Below are 24,330 nucleotides of genomic sequence, written 5' to 3'. Positions count from 1 at the left end.
AAAGTGTTATATATGTTGCATATGTATGAGCCTAATTTGCATATAATTAGTCTAATAGAAATAAAGAAGTACTCATTTGCATTAAGACTTGCTGTAGACACATTGGCCTTCTAGTCAAATGCTTGTTTCAAACCATATTGAGCACTACCACTAATAAAAGACACCTGCTAAACATTACAATGTGGAAAATAGTCTCCTACTCTTGTTCAGCTTGGGAAATCTTGTACTTATCAGTACACAGATAGGCTCTTAAGAGGACCAGTAAACCTTAAATAAAACCATAATTGCATACAATTTAAAAACGTTACAAGGAAACCTATGCTGCTCGAGCAGTATATATAAGCTTATAATGCATAAAACGGTATGGCAGGTCTGTGAACCAAAAGTTATGTAATATTACATATTTAAAAACTTAAAAACAAGGCTTTCTTTCGGTGATAGTGAAAGAGGTTTTTTTATGTAATCTATGGACAAAAAACAGCAAAAATGAAAAACGTTTTTCTACTTTGATCAGTGTTAGTTTAAAAAAAATAGTGTTACTGAGGAAGTAAGTAAAAGTATACATTTTATTCTATAATTTGTCCTGTTTAGAAAAAAACGCTAAAATTATTTGCAAAAGAAATGCATTTTTTTAATGTTGTGCTTTTTTAATGTGACACTAAAAGAAAACTAACAAACAAAAGCCAAAAAAATAAAAAAGGTTAAATATGAATGGTTAGAAATTAAAAAAGCAGCCGCTAAGGTTAGAAAGGGGATAAGAGGTAATTAGAGCTTATTAGGATAAATTAAAGGGTTAATACATTGTTTAATTTTAACAAGTTTTTTTTTTACTTGTCAAGTTGCTTTACCTGACATTATATGCAAATCGAAGCTCATCTCTTTGATTTACAGAAAATGAAACAGAGTAGATACAAAAGTAACAATGTATCTTTTTATCTTAACACTGTTTATAAACACTGGGTCAGAAGGTCTGTTTTTGACAGCAGCTGCTTTAGTAGCTGCTGTATTTAAAAAGCAATATTCGGCTGTCATTTTGATGTGAGGGGAAGATCAGCAGGGAAAAAGAATAGGGTTAACCACATATGCCCAGTGTTTCTCCCCTGAACTTTTTAAGATTGTGTATCATGCCCAATGTCCACCACTGGTTAAAGAACCCCCTGTAATGCAAAATATTGTATTCCGTTTAGTATGTAGTGAATACCTGCAATTATAGTATTCAGAGTGTATATATATATATTATTTTTTTTTATTTTACATGCGTTTATGTATTTTTTTTCTTACATTTACATACAGACCAAGCTGTCATTCAAACATGACACTTACAGAGTTGGAACAAACCAAATATTTCTGCTGAGGGAGCTTATATGGCTTAAACTATGATCAAATTAAAACAAAATCTGCTGCTGTAATTGCTTAAAATGTGTTAGCTGGACTCAGGCTTAAGTCAATAGTTAAAATGATATAACCATCTGAAGCCGGGTATACACAGTTCTATTTTTTTTTCATTCAACCCACGGGCTAAACGAAAAAAGAATACATTCCTCCATCGTTGCTTACAAACATTAAAGGATTAATACCCCACTGTGTCCTGACAGAATACCCAAATGGGGTTCGGCTGAGAATTTTACGACCTGTTCCTTTGATCAGCTGATCCAAGGATGCCATGCAGAAGGGTGCTGACAGTTGGTCATCAAGAACTTCCCAACATTTGAAGTGTGTATAGCCTACTTTAGCCTATCCTGTCCATATCAAAACAATGCTGCTGTGAGATTTCACTTCAGAATGAAAAGCATTGTCACCCTGCTAAAGAAAGTAAAAAATACGGATCTACTGGTGTATTTAACAGATAAGACAATGTTACATGGAGGATTAAAAAAAATGGTATCATATATGTAATTTTTATTTTTTTTTACTTTAATATGACAAATGTACAACTAGATAGGGGAGTAAAACAATCAAGACCAGTCCATTTGACCTCATGTGCCTAGATTCAGTTACTTCCTCTACCACACTGTTTTAGCTGTGCCATTGGTCAAATATAAGTAACACTAAAACATTTTACACTTGGAATGTGTTTTTTGGAACTTTAAAGAATGGAAGATATCAGAGCTGATATTTTTGATTATGTACTGTATAGCTACCTGATTTCTTGTTCACTATTCCAATTAACAGCTACATGTATTTTCGACTTAGATAGCTGAAGAAATAGTACAAAATAAAAAAAAACTTAGCACATAGATTAATCAATAATCTGTCCTCATGTGTTTCTTAATAGGGCTTGTGCTGTAAATTTCATTGTGTGAATTAAAGTGTGGGGGAGGTGATTAGAACAAATATAAAATATTCTAATATAGCACTCTAGTAATGCTTCCAGGCTGTGAAAGTGTAATGTAGCAAATGGTTCTCTACAAGACTATAGCAATGTATTCATTTGTAAATCCACAGTGAATTTAAACTGACAATGTATAATTAGTCTGTATCAGTTTTCCATCTGCTTTTATTCTTCTACCTTTTTGCATATAGCAACTGAATATAGCAACTGATTGAATGCATTGTAACACATTTTTTTAACCACTATTTAAATACATAAGTTGATATAAACTAAAGAATATAAAATGATAGAAACAAATTTAAAAAGTACTACAAAAACTTCAAACATTTTAGGATAGATAGATAGATAGATAGATAGATAGATAGATAGATAGATAGATAGATAGATAGATAGATAGATAGGATAGACAAGTAGGTCTGACACTCTGACAAACAATTATTCTATTAGGCCAAACTGAGTGCTGGTCAGAAGTTCCTCTATTTGAACCAACAAAGAAAATGTCTGACAAGCAATTTGAACTAACATTTGGTAGTGCTTAAAACCTGCAGTTACAGTGAAATGTCAGTCCAACCTTACAGTATGTATAACTCTGGGCAGAGTGAGGAAGGATTCGAATCATTGTCAGGGTTTCATTACAAGGATTATTAACATCTTCTGTGCTGGTTATAACTTTCACTACTACAGATTATTTTGAACAAAGTGGGTTGATCTAAGTGAAGTTGAAATGTAGGCATTTGAACAATAGGAGCCTTCAACCTGTAAGAAACATCCTAAACTTCCTGTAAATAACATAAATATTGCAACTGTGATAATGTTACAATATTTATATTACTGATCTGGTATGACTTTTTGGGGGAACCCCACGCTTTTTTTTAAATGGGGTTCCTCCTAACATTCCTACCAGACCTAAATGGTCTGGTATTGTTTGGAAGGGGGAACTGCACACACTTTTTTTTTTGCTTTTTACATGTCATTTTGTTCTTTAGAAATGTCAGTTTTGCTGCAGCAGGTTCTATACATTGTACAGATGTGCCACTTTACAGGCAGTTTAAGTGGACCCCCAGAAACGATATTTAAAGGAATTTTTCATTTTTGTTGTTACCCTTTAAGTGATGTAACAATCACTGCTACTTTAAAAACGGTATTTAAAAAAAAATGTCATTGATTCATGTCCCTCAGGGCACTACCCGGATCCCCATACCTTTTTTATGGCCACTAAATTGCATATAAGGCTTCAAAATGGGGGCATTTGATTTTCAAAGTTCTACCCCCATAGACTTGCATTGAGTTTAAGTTCAAATTTAAGTTCAAATTCAAACTTTTCCCGTGTTCTAAAGTTTGAATTTGAACAGTACAGGAGGTATTCGGCTCATTACTAAACATGAGGAGTAACAGGGATTTTCAAGCAAGTTTAGCGGAAGAACACATGCTGTGCACTACGCTCACAAACTAGCGTCCTCCCGTTCAGGATCGAGAGGTGAGCGAACCCGGTATGTGTTCGCTCACCTCCCGATCTACTGAGCCGACCTGTGACAGTCTCATTGTCACAGGTCGGCTAGAACTATGAGGTGTGTGAAAAGCACTCACCTCATAGTTCTCCTTTAATTTAACATATATTAGCTTTAGTGTATTTTTGTTATTCTTTATGTTTCATGCTACAGCTTGGCATTGGGTTCCTCCTTGCTACTTATGGTTCTATCCAAAAATGAATCTGGTCTTCAAGTGGATCTTTACCCCCTTTGACTAAAACACATCAGCATGCAGATTAGCATGCTGATATGAAATCATCTTACATCCATTAGTTAGACAAACTTATTTTCATTTTACAATTTCTTGTTTTCTACTTCCTGGCAAAAGTGATGTAGTATGTGTCTAAGAGTTGTATTCTGGGATGGTTACATACGCAGAGAATTGCTGGAAAATCTCATCGGTAATCTCATGAGACCTCAGGGAAAGGCATTTTCCTCCCCTGAGATGATGTGCCTGGTCACATGTTCTAGTCACATGTGCCAGCGTTCCAGGCAGTAAAGGGTGATGGATTAATCTGCCCTTAGTTAAAATGACCACTGTGAGAAGACTGGGGAAGAAAAGAAAAACAAGGTATGTAAAGAGTAAAAAGCCAGCAATTATCTTGATGTATGTGTTTGTAGATTGTCATTACTAAACATTTATAAAAGGTTTTTTTTTATTATTTTGAAGATATAAGTAAAGTTCCTCTTTGAGTGATTATGCAACAACAAAGTTAACTTTTATCTAAAGGCAAAGGTTTTTTTACAATTCTTTATTTTTTGGATAGTGGTGAGGGGTAAGAACCTCTTTTAGGTTTTTACTACTGTCTGTATCAAAGCTGTCTGTATCTACATTTGTCCTCTGGTCCCACATCTTTTTAACAGAGAGTGGTGAGCTGTTAGGAACCTAGGAGATTGAAACTCCCAGAAGAATCAGTTTTAGCAATTAGAATGGTGTATGGTGGCATATGCACCAAGACACATGAGTATTTACTGCATTCTTTTACTGGTTTCAGCAGTCAAAAAATATTTTTCAACAGGGTAGCTATATTCATTATTATCTAAGAGACAGTGATGGACTGGTAGGTGTGCTTGCCTGTACCCATGCTGTGGTTTGTTGTAAAGTTGACAGGTAAGGTAGAAAAGAAAAAAGTAAGAATCATAATTCTCAAAACATACAGCTAAAGTCTTCAGTGTACACTGAAGCAAAATTATGCTATTACAGCCACTTGTTGCTTTGATGACCCTTGAATCCTCTCTTCTCCTTTGCATAAGTGGAACAAATTTTTTTTTTTAAACATCCTAATCTGTCTCTGATGCACGCTTTAAACAACTGGTAGGCATTAAACAACACAATGCACTTATTTTAAAGTGTAAAAATGCTCCAAATCTTTTTCTTAGTTTTGGATAGTATGTGGAAGGATTTTAACCCTTGTCAGGATTTTATTGTTGTCTGTGTCCTCACTAGGGAGACTCACTTTCTTTATTGGCCCTGGTGTCCATTGTCTCCAGTACAGAAAATGATGGGAAATTCAACATTTTTCAGTTGTCCCTGGAAGAGTTGTCACGACATTCCCAATGGGTAAGCAAGTCTGTTCTGGTGATAACTGTCTAAGCGGGAATACCCTTTCATTTTGGAAGATATACTCTTAATTCCTGCTGTGTCTCTGGAACAAGAAGTGAAGGAAAATCTTCACGATAGTGTGGCAGCAGACAAAATGGCTACGCTTGACAAAATGGATGTTCTTCATAGAATGATAATATGGCTCTCGCTGTTTAGTCCTCAGAGTTTCTGTACCTGCACATAACTAGGGCCCCCCGACCCCCTCCTTTTTACCACAAAGCATAACAGCAGCTTGTGTCTAGGGGCCCCCTCCATTCCTGTTTCACTAACAATGCATAAGGCAGTGGCAGTTTGTGTCAAGATGAGCCAAAATAGATCATGGATGCAACCCGTATAGAGTAGAATTGCAAATGCTGCTTGCTGATTGGCTTGGAGCTGTAGAAGGAAACGTATGTTTGAAGGAAATGTGTATTTTGACGCAATTGTTATTATATATGTTGTGACCGCCCTTCAGAGATCACTCAGTTTTTGCAGGCACTAGTCGCCTGAGTCTCTGCGCAGAATAAAAAAGAGATTTGTTTTCCTGAAGTCTGTGTCCGGAGTACATTACTGGTTTCCCAAAACTGTTTGCCGCTACAATAGGACACAGACAGCACGTAAAAAAAGAAACACAACATGACATTGATCATAACCCTACCCTATTGTTTTCAAAACTAAAAATAATAGTTTTGACTTTACATACTCTTTAACATGTCAGCATGACCAATGCTTATTTGCACGTAACCTCGAAATGACAGTTCATAGTATTGTTAGATTACTGAGACTAAGGCTGGTCATACACTGCTCTATTTTTTTCATTCAACCCACATGCTGGACAAAAGAAACTGAGTAGATTCCTCCATCAACACTATTGAGTGTTTTGATCAAGGAATCCAGCTGTTTACTTGACTAGAGTCTTCCTGCCAGCTCTGTGTGAATACCGGCCGTCTCTTTCGATCAGCTGATTGAGGGATGCTGACCAAAAGGGTGCCATCGGCACACAGTGTGCGAATTTCAGCTGGTTCCTCAAGAACCGTCCAAAATGTGCACAGTGTATAGGCACCCTAAGTTAGTAGCTACTAATCTCCATAAAAGCAGCATCATTTTGAACATGGTTTTGGTTTTGATAAGCCCTTAAATACTTAGCATATTTATCCACTAAAGTTATTAAATGTTATTTTAAATAAATCAAACTTGTGATTTATAGCCAGCGGCCTGATAAAAAAAAAACAAAAAAACAATTGACATATTTGAAGAGGCCCTCCAGTTAAAAATACTACTGCAAATACTTTAAGGTACTGCCAGCATGGCTGCCTTGCCATGTCACATACTATACAACAGTGATTATTTTTTATAGTCTGCTACCTTTTAGAATAAATTGAAGTTGTGGCATGGTCACAGAGAGCCAGCCAGAAAAAAAAGGGACATAAAAAGTCCATAGGTTGTAATCAATCTACCATCAGAAACTAGTAGTTGAAAACACAATAGTGCGGAAATTGTGAGGGTCATAGCCAGTAAGGATAAGACTCATACTTGAAAAGCTTTGATGGTACTCAGCACTTCAAGGTAATCTGCTATTGCTGATTCTCAGATTAGCTGAGTCAATGAGAGGTTGTTGTGCCGTTTTGTTAGAGAGTGACAATATGCTGATATTTACAGTTCAACCTCTGAGAAGATAAACGTAAGAATGCTTAAGATTTCTTACTTGAATGAGACACTGGCAGCATCCTGATAAACCAGATGGCTATGTTTTTATTGTTTCAGCTGCGCTCATTGACAGTTAATATACATTAGTACAATATACTAGAAATTGAATAGATATGGCGGTACATTAAAAAGAACCAGTATTAGACTATTATCATATTAGCAAGAACCAGTTCAGAACAAAATCTCTTTAGGTCACTAAACCATGGTGTTTCTATTCTCCTTTCAGTAAACTTCTGCCTCAACCAAAACTTGTGGCAAGCTAGGTGTCACAATGCCTTTACTATTACCTGTAAATACCTTTACTATTACCTGTGCTACATTCAATGCACATAGACACCTGGCTTGCCACAAGTTTTGGTTGAGGCTAGCTTTACAACTGCTGCCTTTCCATCTGGTGGACTCCTCCTACTTCCGTGAGTTTGCATAATGTGCTGTACCACAGTGGCAGGTTTCTAAATGCAATTTATTTTCACTTAAGACCATTCCAGCTCTGTACCATCATGTGGAAGGCAATGTTTTGGCCTCGTTGGACAAGGCAGTCAGAAGCAAGGTCCACATTATCGCTGAAACGTGGTCCAGCAAACATAGTCAGGGACATTATATTTTGTTCACAACACACTGGGTAACTTTGCTTGCAGCTGGGAAGGATGCAGGACGGGCTCAGTGCTGGAGCTTTTTCAGCCACCACGCCTCCAAAAAGTTGGTGGTGATGATGTGAGATCTGTCTGCTCCACCCCCTCCTCCACAATGGCCTCTTCTGCTGAATTGTCCTGTGAACCAGCAGTTCTCCCAAAGCGTTCAAGGGGCTACACAATGGGTCAGGCTAAAAAATGCCACGCAGTTCTTGAGCTGGTTTGTCTAGGGGACAGCAGCCACGCCGGGGTAGAGGTTATTTTAGCTATGCAGGGGCAGGCCCAGAGGTGGTTAATGCCAGGGCAACTTGAGCCAGGAATGCTTGTATGAGACAATGGCAGCGACCTTCTCTCTGCCCTCTGACAGGGAAAGTTAACACATGTACCATGCTTGGCACACGTCCTCAATTTGGTGGTGCAACATTTCTTAAACAGGTAACCAGGGCTGCAGGATCTTCTAAGGCAGACCAGAAAAGTCTGTAGCCATTTCAGGCGTTCATGCCCAGCCAGTCTGGCTGAAATTCAATGGGAATTCAACCTGCCCACAAACTGCCTGATTTGTGACATGCCCACCAGGTGGAACTCCACTTTGGCAATGCTGCAGTGGCTGCACATGAAGCAGAGGGCCATAAACGAATACCTGTGTGAGTATGGCACAAGGACAGGCTCAATGGAGTTTTTACCCCATGCTAGTGGCTGCTGATAATGGATGCATGCACTGTACTGTCACCATTTGAGGAGGCGACAAGGATGGTGAGCCGTGACAATGCATGCATCAGTGAGACTATCCCTCTTGTGTTCCTGCTGGAGCATACTCTGCAGGGAATTATGGATAGGGCACTTGAGGCAGGACAGCGGGAGGAAGAGAAGGACATCTTTTCCTCTCAAGGCCCCCTTTATTCAAAACCCATTCCTGCGGGGCTGCAGAACTCACAAGAGGAAGAAGATTATGGCAGCCATGGGGCATTGAAGCAGAGGATGGCATACAGCAGTCCTCAAGGGGTGGTTTTCAGTCCCCAGAAACTCAAGGAATAGTATGTCGCTGGGACGAGGTAGTTCACGCTAGTGTCAAAATTCTTGGACTCGAGGATCGTAGTGCACTGATTATAATCAAAAGTCATAAGGGAAGGCCTGTATCCTTGCCTTTCTAGGCTTGGCAAGAAAGATGGTTTTTCATACTCCAGATGCTATGTTACTGTGTCCCAAGCACTGAAAGTCTTGCACACATTATGGCCGTGACGACCACCTCTAGAATGGTTTCCTTAAAAACACAGATCCTCGAGACTAGATAACCGGTCTCTCCCCCTTTTTTTTTTTCTCGTTTTCTTATAATTTAAGTTAAAAATTGTCTAATCTTCTTTATCTTTTATCTGCCTGCATGTATTATGCACCTGTTATGTTATCAGGTTTAGAATGTTTAACCTTGGAGTCTCAGGTTCTTTCTACTAATGTCGTTTTCGGTAAAAGTCCGGTATAAGATTGTCCGGGGGAGTTTGTCAATGTGCTCCCCGTACCTTGGGTAGATTAGGATCGCTTAGATCCCCCTACCCAACGTTACAGACTTGATGCGGATATTATCCGCCTGCAGCGTCTGCTGCAAACTGTGTGTTTTTGTTATGTTTTGTATAGCATTTTTCCATACGCTATAACTAATGCATCCCTATACCTCCTGACCCTCTCTCTCTCTTTTCCTCCTTCCCCCACTATGCCTATGTCCTCTTCGTCCTTTACCACCAGTCAGGTAGCACAGAGGGCTTTGATCATGACTTATGTGATGGTCTCTCCACGACTTTCATTAGTTTTTCTAGATGCTTCCTTCCAACATCTGAATCATGACCCTTAAAATTTTAAGCCTTAATGTCCAGGGCCTTAACTCTCCAAATAAGCGAACGCGGGCATTTCGATTTTTCCGTTCTTCTCATGCAGACACCGTCTGTTTACAGGAGACTCGTTTCTCTAGGACATCATGCCCCAAATATTTTCATGCCCAATACCCTACCATATACACGGCCAGCAACACCTGTAAAAGAAAGGGAGTCCTAATTGGCTTCCGTCGCTCCGCTAACTTTATATGCCACTCCACAGTCCGAGATCCTCTCGGTAGATACCTGATTCTAACAGGGCTCATACATGACTCTGAAGTCACCCTAGTCTCCTATTACGCTCCCAATACCGAGCAGCTTCCATTTTTTGCTGACCTATTGCTTAAAATACTAGCGAGCAGTACGGGCACTGTCATCATGTGTGGGGATTCAAACTTGGTTCTACATCCCCATAGAGATAGATCTAAAGACACTCCATCACACTTGACCTCGGCCAAAGCATTTCGTGCCCTCATATCTAACCATGTGCTGATAGACAGCTGGAGAGAGGCAAACCCTCATAAAGTAGATTTTACGCATTACTCTCATCCACATGATGTCTTCTCCCGGATAGACCATATTCTCGTCTCCCATTCTCTCCTCCCCTCCATCACACATTCAAAACTTATTCCCGTCCCATGGTCCGATCACTGTGCGGTCACTTTGATTCTTTCAGGTATCTCCCCTCCAGTTAAACCCTTCTCATGGTGCTTAAATGACTCTCTACTATCTGACCCCATAACCAAAAGTATCATAAAGTCCTGCTTGTCTGACTATGTGGTAAACAATCAAACCCCTGGCGTCTCCCCTACCCTGCTATGGGAGGCCCACAAGCCTGTAATTAGGGGGAAACTCATACAACTGGCATCCCAAATTAAAAAGGAAAGGCTCAAACATGTAGAGTCCCTGGAACGGGAATACTATTCATGTGCCCAGACCTTCACCTCATCCCCCACATCGTCTAATAAAAACAAACTTGAAATGGCTCGCCAGGCGCTTAATCTCTTATTGACTGGGCACGCGGCTAAACAATTACACCGCACAGCCCACAAGTTCTATCTTAAAGGAAACAGAGCCGACACTATGTTGGCTAACCGGTTGCGGTCCCTTGACCCCTCCTTTAAACCCTACAGATTACGCACAGCTAACGGAACTCACACTAGTAACCCGCTTACTGTTCTTGATCTCTTCCATAAGCATTTATCGTCCCTATACTCCAAACCCGAACTTACACCGACAGAAGACATAAACAGATTCTTATCTGATATTACCCTCACCTCACTTCTACCAACGCAGATAGAGGCTCTAGATAACCTGATTACTGAAAAGGAAGTCCTTCATGCTATAAAATCACTCTAAAGGGAAGAGGCCTGGTCCCGACGGCCTCACAGTGGCATACTATGACACCTTTAAAGAACGGCTGGCTCCTCTCCTTACGGCTTCCTTTAATTGCATTAGATCCGGGGGTCCCCTAAACCGTGACTCTCTCTCTGCATCCATTTGCATGATACCTAAACCACGTACTGATCAGACCGATTGCCCGAATTTTAGGTCTATATCGTTGTTGAATGTAGACGTAAAATTGCTTGCTAAGCTCTTGGCAAACAGGCTACATCAAGTAATAGGACAACTAGTTACACAAGATCAAGTAGGCTTCAAACCCAGTAGACAAGCGGGAGACAACGTCCGCCGAATTACCCTGCTTACGCACATTGCCCAAGCACAGCACATCCCAACTATGCTCTTATTGGACATTAAGAAGGCTTTTGATACAGTATCTTGGCCCTACCTTTTTGCCACTCTCCGTAGATGGGGATTTGGTCACCACTTCCTCACGTGGATAACTTCCCTTTATAACAAACCCACAGCACATGTGAAATATTCTGGATACCGCTCACCGACGTGTGATATACTCAAGGGCACTAGGCAAGGCTGCCCCTTGTCACCATTACTTTTTGCCCCATTGGCCTGCATCATTCGCTCCTCTCCAGATATTTCTGGTATAACCCACACTGGTGATTCCCACAAAATTTGTCTATTCGCAGATGATGCCCTCCTTACCCTAACCAGAAAAGAAATAGACACCGGCACTCCAATAATAAATCGATTACGTCTTGTTTTGCCTGATGAAGGGGTTCCTGTGTGTCCCCGAAACGTCGCACTAAGTGTGTTATTTTGCTTTTGATGTACGTCAATAAATAGACGTAATCGATTTATTATTGGAGTGCCGGTGTCTATTTCTTTTCTGCATTACTTTGACGGTGGCCATCCGTCGACTACTGAGCACCCAGGATACTTTGTTGGACGTGCGGTCAGGAGTGCAATGGGTACATGGACTGTAACCTTACCCTAACCAACCCCATCATTTCCCTCCCTAATCTTAAGCTTGTCCTCAACCGATTTGCCTCCGTATCGGGACTCTGTGTCAACGAATCCAAATCAACGGCCCTAAACATCTCACTTCCAATTCCTGTGGTGACCACCCTAAAAGAAAATTTATCTTACCGCTGGTCTCCCTCTACATTGCCTTATCTAGGGAAAAGAGTGCGTCTGTCCAAAGACTCCGTTGACCTTATATTTATCAAAAGGAATCAGTCCTGGATTAACAGCAGCCATCAATCCCTTGATGCAGATGTAACCAATTACATTTTTCAGGGATCTGGGATCTCTGGAAGACTGCCTAGGCTGCCTAACTTTGTGTGTGATAATTCTATATTTAAAGTAATGTTTTGTGTTTATTGCACCACCAACACCCAAGGCCCAATTTTTCGACGCCAGCATGTGACAGGTGCATATAAATTTACATTTTTTACATGTTTTAAATTTTTTTACAGCCCATCCCTGCGCTCACCAAGAGTAATTGTGAGGGGTTGCAGTGTACAGACAACACCAACACCCTTGGCCCAATTTTTCTTGGCACCTGTGCGACAGGTGCATATCATTTGAATTGTATACAGCAGGGCCCATCCCTGTGCTCACCAAGAGTAACTGTGAGAGGTTACAGTGCGGAGGCACCAACACCAAAGGCCCACTTTTTCCACACCTGTGTGACATGTATATATAATTTGAATTTTTAGAGCAGGATCCAATCCTGCACTCGTTAAGAATAACTCTGAAGGGTTATGGTGTTAAGGCACATAACACCATAACCCTTCTAACATCTGCAAAAGAGGCACCAGACTTTATCCAAAAAAATCTAACCTTGTCCCGAGTGTCCTAAAATGTGTCTTATTCATACATGCTGCCTCCCCAAGCAGCTGTTTAAAAGATTAAGGGAAAATCAATTACCGGCAGTTTAAATGATATTGTTTTCTTTATAAATGTCACTTTTTGCTGCAGCAGGCTCTATACATCGTACAGATGTGCCACGCAGTTTAAAGGGACCCCCCAGGCATGATATTTAAAGGAATTTTTTATTTTTATTGTTTCACTTTAAGTGATGTTAAAATCACTGCTCCTTTAAAAACTGTATTTTTTAAAAGTGTTTTTTTCATTGATACATGTCCCCCAGGGTAGTACCCAAAACCCTATACCCTTTTTATGGCCAATATCATGCATATAACCTTCAAAAAGGGGACAATTGAGTTTGAGTTTGAATTTGAACTTTCTTCATGTTCTAAAGTTCAATTTCGAACCAAACTTGGGTCTGTTCGGCCCATCACTAGTCCTGAAATGTTCATGATACATGAAATGTTGAGTTACCTGTACTAGGCCCCATTTTGAACATTACCCTTGTAATTTAAATATATGGGGGTTTGCAATGTCGCCCCTGCAGTTGCATAAAAAGGAAGACTGTCTTCTTGCTGAATGGCAAATTTTTCTTTATCCCCCCCATGCAGTGCCCAGGTTTCCATGCCCTTTGTTAGACAATCCCTTGCCTATTAGCCTTAAAAATGGACAGAATTAATTTTTCAGATTTACCTCATATACAGTAGACCCAATGGGGTGTGGATTAACTTTAGCAATTTTTGAGATTTACAATGAGTTAAACAGACCGCAAACTGTACCCAAGCACATTTGCTTATCCTTACTGCTGCTTACTACTAGCATATCCACATCTTACCAGACGGGATTAATAATATGTTCACATGCTAAGAATGAGAAAGATGTTTATAGAGCACAAGGAACCAGAAGAGCCAGGAATCCTAGTAGCAGAATAAGATGGGCAGGAGAACTGAGGGACAGCATCAGCAGCAGCACATGAAAAGCCCGGATTCCATTATTTTTAGACTATCTTGCAGTGTTAACTTCGTCGATTAAAATTTTTCGTTTTTTTCCCCGTTATATGGCTGTTTTTCCATGACGAAAATACGAAAAATAAAAACTACAGAAGTTAACGTGACGAAAACGATGACGGAAATTGAATGGCAAATGGCATGACAACTTCCTGTTCTTTGAGCTCTTCCTCTTCCTGGCAGTAGGCACTGGGCAGACGTGCCCAATTCGGCTTACTGATCCAGCCAGTGGGACACCAGCTAACACAGCACTTCCTGGCTGCACAGTCACAGCCACAAAGCACAAACTGTACAGGAGGAGACATCATGTCAGCAGGGAGAAAGAGAAGGGAAGATGTATGGATGCATTTCACATTTGATGCTGACGAGAACAAGACCCTTTTTAAACCATGTGGCGCATCAATCACCGGTAAAAACACAACAAACTTGAAGCGACATTTGAAGGTTACTCATCCTGAAATTCATGCAAAGGTAAGCACAGCACACTCATATGCTCATGGAACTAGCTGTCTCTATGCTAGGCAAGAAATTGTGTATAATACCCCACCAACAGCATCAGACTGAATTTCCTGTAAATAATTTTGAATTTTTAGGCTTTAGGCCTAATAAAACCTTCATAAAAAATGAGCACCTGCAATGTGAGTCATGCACATGGGTACATAATCTCTTCATTAGTATTACCACAATAAATGCTAATCACTTACAAAGGTGGAAATTGACTTTAAGCTAACATTATTATGTCACATAACATAAACTGATGTGTTTTTGCTAAACGTAATACAAGCCAAAATAAACCATGGCTGTCCGGATGAGAGAAACTAACCCTTTAATTGAGGACATATGGTGGGGGAAGTAAGGAGCATAAATGTAGTATACTATAGAGACTGGCATGTGTACGTGTGTATAGGTGAGAGAGAAAGAACAATAAGAACTAGTTTTTTTCCCCCCCTTATTCAACCCCATAGATAATAAAAACCTCCACTGATGGGTCACAAAGAAGTAGTAGTGCAAGTACAAATACAGTTAGAAGAACATCCCAGCAGACTATTTCAACAGCTCTCCTAAAGTCTTCAAAGTAAAAAAAATGAATCAAAAGGAACAACAGGTTAGGGAGGAGACCAAGGCAAAATGGATTGGGCGCACAGGATTGCCAGCCACAACAATTGAAGATGAGGACTCAAATGAAGGAGTATATAGGAGGCTGACTGCTCCAAAGAAATGTAAAATAAACAATCTGATTGACAAATACTATGAAGTAGAGAAGCAAAAATTCAAAAAGCGACTGGCTGCTGCGCGGAGAGTATCCATTTGAACTGACCTGTGGACAAAAAAAAAGGCTAACAGCTTCATTTCTTGCTATAAGTTCATGCTACTTTTGTGCTGAACAAAAGAAATCCGAACACATATTGTTGACCCTTGAACAAGTAGTGCACCCACACACTGCACAATTAATAAAGTCATGTGTGGACAAATGCATGCAAGAGTGGGCCATACCAAAGTGGAAGATCCTTACAGTGATAACAGAGACAATTGGAGTAATATGGTGGCAGCATTTATTAAACATTCGACCACAGCAGCAACAGAAGAAAATCCCAGCTCTAGTGAGGAAGACTCCCCCATGGTGGAATAGGGGTAAGATAGTATCTTGTGAAAAGGGATGTTAATTTGCAATGCAGTGACCAATGAAAGAAAAAAAAACTGGGCGCTGTGATTGTGTTTCACATTCCTAATGTCAAGCATAACATGTTCCATCAGATGATCCTATATCAAAATAAGTTTATAAGCTTATAATGCCCTACATGTTTTAAATGCAATCACTGTAGCCAGCTTGTTTCTTTCATTAGGCATCAAATTGCAGTTAATTTGTGAAGGTGCTGGTGTTCTAAGCATTGTTGAAACTTAAGAGTCACTAATGGAAATATTTAGCTCATTTAAAAGTCCCTCTTGTAACAGCTCAGTAATCCAAAACTTCCAAAAGATCTAATCTTCACACAAATATCACTGATGGATGTAAAAAGCGAGCAGTGATGTTAATTTTGATTAAAGGCAGCTCAACTCTGTGTTTTGTGCCTGAATAACTTATTTTAAGTTAAGTAAAAGTATTATGTATAAAACCCAGAGAGCTAATTTCCAAGTTTCTTCCACACCATTGAAAGTGCATTGGATTGTCATTAATCTTGTCCATCCTCCTCAAATGTACTTTAAAGAATTAGCATTTCATACTATTTTCTGGGCGTTATGCTCTGTCCAATTTTAAAATCATTAATTGTGCAAATGACGAGAAACCTTTTCATTTTGTAGAAGGTTAGAGCTCTGGCATATCCACGATAAGTGCATTAGCCAGGGAAAAATTTGGTTGGCACAGAGGCCTTCGCTATGGAGCCCAAACATATTCATCAACATAACGTCCTTCGTCTAATATCCAAACTACTGAACGCCAAAAGAGTTCTGTTGTCTAACAGACAAGCCGATTTCCAGCTTTTCCTTCCATTTGGTGCTTGCCAGCATATTATCTTTAGCTCCCCAGCCGCACTATATGACAGACGCTCAATTATGTAGACAATTCAATTCACATTTGAGAAAAATTTCCCTCAGTATCTCGCACTGCCGGCATTGCTACTTAACAGCACTGACAGGCTGTTTACATATCTGTGGTAGCAGGATGATGGTCTTAATTTTATTTTCCATTTATTTTTCAAACCCATTTTTTCAGTTATATGTATGTTCTTTATCAATTACAATTATATCTCTGGCATGCAAGCCCTGAACTCTTTCTGGTACTTTTACAGCAAATGTATTTCTTTCAGTATAAGTGGGTTACATTGTAATTATTATGGTGATGAAGCAGGTGAGCGAGGCCAAAGGCGCAAATGTTGTGTTCTGAAACATTGTTACCTATTAAAGTTCACACCTATAAGTCATTACGTGGTATTCCATTTCTTCTACCAGGACAAAATGCAAAAGTAGGCTGAAATCACATAATTTTACAAACATCTAGGGGTTGATTTACTAACCTTATAAGCACGCCACAAACAAGTATACACCTCTGTAGTGTGTTCCCTCCCAGCATGATCTATTGGTGGAATCTAGACACCTTTGTAGTGTGTACACACCCAGCAGGTGTGTTGTGCGAAGCCCTGCATGGATTGCAAGGTGATGTTGTGTAAATTAGCTCTACATTGTGTTGCTTGCGTTGATGAATGCAGGAATGTAAATGCATGAGCTAACCATTTTTGTCTAAACTGTGAAGCAGCATTATATATGCATCATGTGCATGATTTTTCCATATATGGCATTAGTGGAAATATGCTTTTAGAGACTTTTTGGTTGATAAATACGTTTTGCTGTGTAAAAATCACACGCACCTAGTGCGTGCGTGTGTTTAGGTTAGTAAATCACCCCCCTAGTGTGGCTTTTTAGTGAGCCTTACATTTATCTTTATTAAAGGTTCAAAGTTAGTTCCCAGTAGCAATGTGCAATAGCAACTTGTAACGGATAAGGGTGTCTAATTTTGTATAGGGTCCCTTATTCAACTGCTTGTTTTGTCTACAGATCACATAGAGACCATTGTGTCAGTGAGAGTCTTTTGACTTTTGAATAGCCTATAAACATATCTTCAGTCAAGTTTCCTACCAAAGGCTAAAAGGCAAAAACTGAATAACTTCATAAAAGCATTTTCCTGAACTTTTCTCTAGAATTCTTTTAATAAAGAGTGATGGCCGTGGAATCCGCCTTCAAAGCAGGGAACAACTGAAACTGAGCCACCACATCAAGCATACAATTAAGCCAAGCAATTTCGGCAAAATGTATTAAACTGTACCTTGATTTTGCCTCCCCCATTGACAATGCATTCCCCCAAAATGGGAAACTTCTCAAAATTAACTGATCTGCACTAAAATTTCAGGAATACAAACTCCCAATAGCTCGCATCCCTAATCAAGCTCAACAGTGGACACTTGTATGGCTGTAACAGCCCATGGAAAGAAAGATGATCGAAAAAAAGTCACTGGCTGTAGTGGATGGACTTGGGTTAAACTGCCTAATTTTAAACACTTGTGTGTCCCTTTATGGGTTAACAGCCACTATGGAGCAGAGTAACACAATAGGGAGGTCTTTGTATTATTTACTTACTGGACTTCAGTTTTGGATCCTTTATTTTTTGTTGATAAGGATATTCATACTTCCCCATAATTAAACAATACCACTTTTAAATTTAATGGGTTAGTTAAATGCAGTTCCATATGTTCCCTGATTTTAAGATGAGGACTCAATTATCATCTTTGTTTATTTAACATAATTCTAAACATAATTTGACATTTAGAAAAATCCTCTTGTAAAAATGTTATTCACTAGTGTTACATTTTTGTTTTTGGTGTGATGTTCTTGCTAAGTAAGAATAATTGTCAAATTCTGGAAATACTGTAAGATCATATGTTCAGATTTATAGAAAATCAGTGTGGCAGCAATGACACCCTTTGGTCACAGACTTCATTGTCTTCTGGGTTAGTATGCCCAGTAGTTGGCTAGAACAGAGCACTCAGTTATGTAAATGATATAATGCTATTTATTTTAGGGGAAAAAAAAACACTTACCATTTCTGTCAATAGCAAATGGTATATCACTTGTAACAATCTCATAATTGCAGATCTGGCTGTATTGAGGAGAGCAGTCCTCGTCTATTGCTTCCACTTGCAAGATGCTGTCGTATATTTTACCCTCAGTCACTGTTGCCCTGTAAGTGTTTTCTTTAAAAACAGGAGCAAATTCATTCACATCATTAACCTGGATGTGGACCACAGCCCTAGAAAATAATACACAGGAAAAAACAATTTTACACAAAGGAAACCAGGTAGAGCATACTACATTAGCATAAACATGCTAGATTGTTCATATTATTCCAGAAAATTGATCCCAAAGCATATCTTTCATTGTGCTATATGAATTATGATCTGGAGCACTGCACTGTTAGCAAAGAAATGTGAGCATCTCATTGCCCGTTGTGTGTTCTGAACTGAATTATCTTCCCAAGTGTTCCGAATGTAAAAATATAAGCCAAGATTACATCGGGGATACTGAGAGAGGCTGAAAATGCTAGTGAACAGAAAAAATCTGTCCTAGCCCAGGACTGATAATTTCACAGTTCAGGAATACTGGAGCACCAGAGAGGATTTTTAAGATGGTCTGAGCATGTGTGTGCTGCTGAACCTCAAATAGCACTGTCTTAGTTTATTTGCCTATTCAATACAGGCTATGCCCTCTTTTCACTTTGTACCAAGTACTGCATGGACAAGGCAGTAGTGCCCACACATAAAAATTTTTGCTACTGTGAATTTACCAAGCTTCTGAAGTTTTTTAGACATCAGTGCCACTATTTACTTTTTATTTACCAAAAAAAAAAAAAGATAACCATAACTGTAAACCAGGGAAGTAACAAGGGAGGCAGTGTTTACAGGGTACTTTAGAATTAGTTTTATCACAGCTACTTTCATAGTTTATTTGGTTTATTTATTTGGCAATATGATTGTAAAGTACACGCTTTTATTTCTATGCAGAATATTCTGCTCTGAGATGAAAAAAAAACAACAACAAAAACATTACACATCATGCTCTAATAGGGCCCAACATGATAGCTTAAAGCAGGGGCGCCCACTTTTTTTCGTCTGGAGATCTACTTTTCAAATGACGAGCTCATTGAGATCTACCAAAAAAAACACCTGCATTCAGGGGCGGGAGGGGGCGTGGCGGTGCATTGAAGTAAATGGCACCGCAGCCAGGCTCCGCAGGCAGGCCCCTCGCCCACAGTGCAATCGCCTGCATTAGTGCCTGTGTTCCAGTCCAGTGCGATCCGCAAAAATGCTGCAAGCACTATTTTTGCAGATCGCACTGGACCGGAATGCAGGCACTAATGTGCCTGCGTTCCGAGTGCGGGCGATCGCAATGTGGGCGATGCCCATGACTTCAATACAGCTCCACACCCCCTCCCGCACCTGAACGCAGGGAGTCGGCCGGCTTACATTCCAGTGCGCCCTACATGTCCCGGCGCCCTGTCCTCCCGTGGTGCTCGTGTGGCCGACGTTGCACATGGGGTGTCCTGCACCTTTCTATCTGAAGCGTCTGACACATTCTGCCGGCCGCCGCACGAGCACCACGGGAGCATAGCCGTAGCCAGCTCCTTTTGCGCCTGAGGCAAGAAAAAAAATGTTTTTTTAATTTTATTTTTTACTTTTTTTTTTTTACTCTTGGGGGGGCTTCGGGGAAATATTAGGGGTCTAAAAAGCCCCCTGATATTTCCCTTTTAAAATAGAAAAAGAAATTGAGGACACAAAGTCCTCAATCTCTTTTTCTGCAGCCTCTATTCTAAATGAATGGAAAGCACAGAGGCTTCCCATTCATTAAGAAAATATTTTACTATCAAGCTGTTTCTGAATGGGGAGGAGCCTCTGTACAGAGTGCTTCTCCCCATTGAGAAACTTATGAATGAACAGGAGGTGATGTAAATCACCTCCTGTTCATTCATTTATAACTGGGGACACATAGTACTATGTGTCCCCAGTTATTTACAAACACTGGAGTGATCAGCCGATCGCTCCAGTGTTTGTCCTACACAGAGGATTGGTACATACTGGTGACATGTACCGATCCTCTGCCGCTCGTCCACGCACAGGGGGGCTGCCACTTCTCTGGATCCCCCTGATACTACGAGCCGGGGGGGGGCGGAGCCGCTGTGACAGAACGGACGAGCAGTGAGGGGAGAGAGAGGCGCCGGCTGTCAGATCCTGGCCGAGCGTCTCTCTCTCTCCTCACTGCTCTGCATTAGTTAGTGACAGCGGCTCTGTCCTCCGCCCCCCCCCGCCGCCGGTTCCTTCACTTCTTCTCGGATCCCCGCTAGGGAGAGCAGCGGGGATCCAGAGAAGCGGCGGGAGGAGAGGACATGCTACGCGATCGACTGGTAGATCGCGATCGACCTTGTGGGCACCCCTGGCTTAAAGTATCTAAGCCAACAAATGTTTTAGATAAACAATTAGAAACAACAGGAAGTAAGAGGAATCTAGGTAGGTACTGCCCTGGGGGACATGTATCAATGAAAAAAACATTATGTTCGAGTCGAACCTATGTTCGACTCGAACATGCAGCCCATCCCTACTCAATACCGAAAAACTGTTAACATGCATAAACATTTATGCCTAGAGTTTAGCTTTAATACTTACTTGTTTCTATGCCAGTTCTGCCAAACGTCACTGCGTTTAAGATCTAAGCTTGTTGAAGAATGTTCAACATTCAACACTTCCAAGAGTATCAGAAGCCAGCATCCCCTGCTGCACTCTGCAGTTTCCTCTGCCAGCCCCTGCACCACTGAAGGACACAGTAGTGATGCAGGTGTCAGCGAAGGAACCATAGAGTAGGGAGGGAGGAACGCCAGCATCTGAGACTCCAGGAAGTTTTGAATGTCAAACATTCTTCACTTAGCTTGGATCTTCAACATAGCAAATTTCGGCAGCATAGGCAGCAGGATAGGTAAGTTTTAAGGTCTCAAACCCGTCTTATACGCCGGCAAATACGATATATATATATATTATATATACCGTATTTGCCGGCGTATAAGACGGGTTTTCACAACAAAATAACCAAATATATAAATATATTAAATAATACACATATTGTATTGATATGGTTAATAATGAACATTATAGAGTGTGTTTTTATAAAAATCCCTGCATTTAGTGCTACATCTAATACCACTACGTACTCCACGACAACAAAACCTACAAATTAACCAAACACAAATGGATTATTATAATTGAACATACATGAGAGCTGATCATCTCACAGAAATGCACAGAGCTGAAATTACCATTAGAAAGTACATTTACTGGAGGGAAGGTGCATTGCTAGTGGGAAGGTGATGTGCACTGTTACTTTTAATAACAGAGTCAGGATTCTGGCTTTCTTTAACAAGCATGGACAAAAGTAATTCTTCTTCACTCTCAGTAGGGAGCAAGACGCATGATGAAGGAACAAAAGCAGTGTGAGATGAGAAAAGCATGATTTAAAACACATGCTGAATGGCAATTATGTCAATGAAAATGGCAAGCGGAAGCCTAGCATACTCCAATAATGGCTAAGGAAAGAAGAAGGTGTGCACCTGCATTATACAAGAGTGAATATTAAATTTAATTCCTTCTTAAAACATACATTTTTATGCATTGGGTATAATATTTGTTGAATGATATTTTCTTCCAAACTCTAGGAAAGCTTGTTTAACTGAAAATAAATACACAGCTATGGCTTGATTTTCTCAGTGTATAGTGATGAAGAATATTAAGATTGGGTCGGCAGATTATCTATTCTCCCTATTAGTAGAGAAATGTTTACATCTACTGTGTGCAAATCTCAAGAAAATGAGGAAGGCGTTCGGGGACTGTACAATATTTATCTTTTTTTTTTTAAATAATAAGATTTTATTTCGATTTTGCAATATACAAAAGTACAAAAATACAAAAATACAAAAACACAGGGGAACATGATACAGACACGTCCGGTCATCCACCTAGCCCCATCGTATGCATGTACATGCCATTTCTTCAGGACATGCGCAGTGGGTAGATATGCATATGCTCTATCAACTAATACTCTGTAGTCGCATGTAGTGTAGTGGGGCTGTCGCACATATCATCGGAGGACCAGCAGAGGAAACTGGATGAGATACATCCCGGCTGAAATGCCGGATTGCCCATTATGGGGGTCATGGGTCCGTCAGGGGAAGACAAGTCATGTGTCTTGGTCAGAAGGTTCCATACTTTCAGGAGAGGTGGGAGAGCAAAGGGAAGCGTAGAGGAGTGGGGCCGTGGGCAGGAGCAAGCCAAGGTACTGAGAAGGGGAGTACCGGTGAGATTTGCGCTTCCAGGGTAACCCAGAGCTTATGAGCTCCCCGGTGCTTCCGATCAAGGATCTGAGTGAGGAGTGCGGCATAGTAATAGGTTTTCAGATCAGGTAAAGCTAAGCCCCCTGATTCCTTCGCACGGACCAAAATGTTATAGGCCAGTCGCGGGCGTTTACCGTTACTCATTCCCACACAGTTATTTTTTGTATCACTTGCCCCTCCCTTTAGCTTGTAAGCTCTCATGAACAAGGCCCTCCTAATCTTCTTGTCTTACATTGTATTGTAACTGTACTGTCTCACTTTATTTTGTAAAGGGCTGCACAAACTGTTGTCATTATACTAGGGCTGCAGCTAACGATTATTTTCCTAATCGATTAGTTAGCCGATTATTACTTTCGATTAATTGGTTAATCGGATTCTTTTTAAAAAAATGCTCCAATGATGGACTACTAGTTTCTATTGAGATTGTAGTCCATCACGGGAGCAAGCTTGGCGCGGTGGAAGTAAAAAAAAAAGCAATATAGTACATTATACAGCGGCACAGTGCAGAATACTAGCAGCTAGTACTATAATGTACTATTGCTGGGATTTGTAGTCCTCTGTAGCTGCCGCTATTCTGCATTGCGCTGTATATAATGTATTATTGCTGGAATTTGTAGTCCTCTATAGCTTCAAATGGCCCACCTACAATCGGCACGATGGAAAACGTTGACAACATTTTCCATCGTCGATTATAATCGACTTCATCAAATAATTGTTGCAGCTCTACATTATACAAGTCCTGTATAATAATAATAATTATTATTATTATTCTGACTTTAAGACTCCCCATACATTCATATGCTTTAATTATTGTTTCTTTCTGTGGTAGATGCTGACTACCTCTAGTACTGATTTAACTTATTACTAGTAACAAGTGTAATATTGAGCCACACTGTTCCCATATATTTTGCCACACTTTTTTGATAAAGTAATTCTACACCACCCTCTATATTTTATCCACACGTTGTCCCATAAAACATGAGGCTCACCATATATATCCCAAATCATTGGCCTCCAATTAGTCTACAACAACTAGAGCATCCACACCCATTGTTTCGTTGGCTTAGCTGTTCACATTCCAAACTCTCTACCTTAGCAAATATACAGCTACCACACTGCCAGTCCCTTTAAAGGAACAGTGGCTGGAGAACTGGCTGTTACTGAGCCGACAAACATCACTGAACAGGTTCAGTGTGTTGAGACACTATTCCAACATGGAATAACTGAGATATACTGAGATTAGCAGTCATTTAAGGGTTCCATGAAAAATTTAATAGGGAAAAGATATTATTAGAAAAGTAGTCAAGAATGATGACCCAATTATAAGAATATTATACACTATTCCAACATGGAATAACTGAGATATACTGAGATTAGCAGTCATTTAAGGGTTCCATGAAAAATTTAATAGGGAAAAGATATTATTAGAAAAGTAGTCAAGAATGATAACACAATTATAAGAATATTATAAGAATATTATTAAAATTATAAATTAAAATGTATTTTATAATAAATAATTATTTTAGTG

The 24,330-nt window shown here is 39.9% G+C and overlaps 1 protein-coding gene across 1 annotated transcript in view; it reads right to left on the bottom strand.

The window, feature by feature from the left end:
- Positions 1-24,330, bottom strand: part of CLSTN2 (calsyntenin 2) — a 725,439-nt gene that overhangs the window by 176,756 nt on the left and 524,353 nt on the right. Inside the window, exon 4 of the mRNA XM_018564198.1 lies at positions 18,472-18,680. Coding sequence (XP_018419700.1) covers positions 18,472-18,680 — 209 coding nt within the window. The remainder of the gene's footprint in view (positions 1-18,471; positions 18,681-24,330) is intronic.

Source organism: Nanorana parkeri, unplaced genomic scaffold, assembly GCF_000935625.1.
Source record: "Nanorana parkeri isolate BGI_ZX_2015 unplaced genomic scaffold, ASM93562v1 scaffold733, whole genome shotgun sequence".
Lineage (NCBI taxonomy): Eukaryota > Metazoa > Chordata > Amphibia > Anura > Dicroglossidae > Nanorana > Nanorana parkeri.
This window is presented reverse-complemented; position numbering and strand designations above follow the sequence as displayed.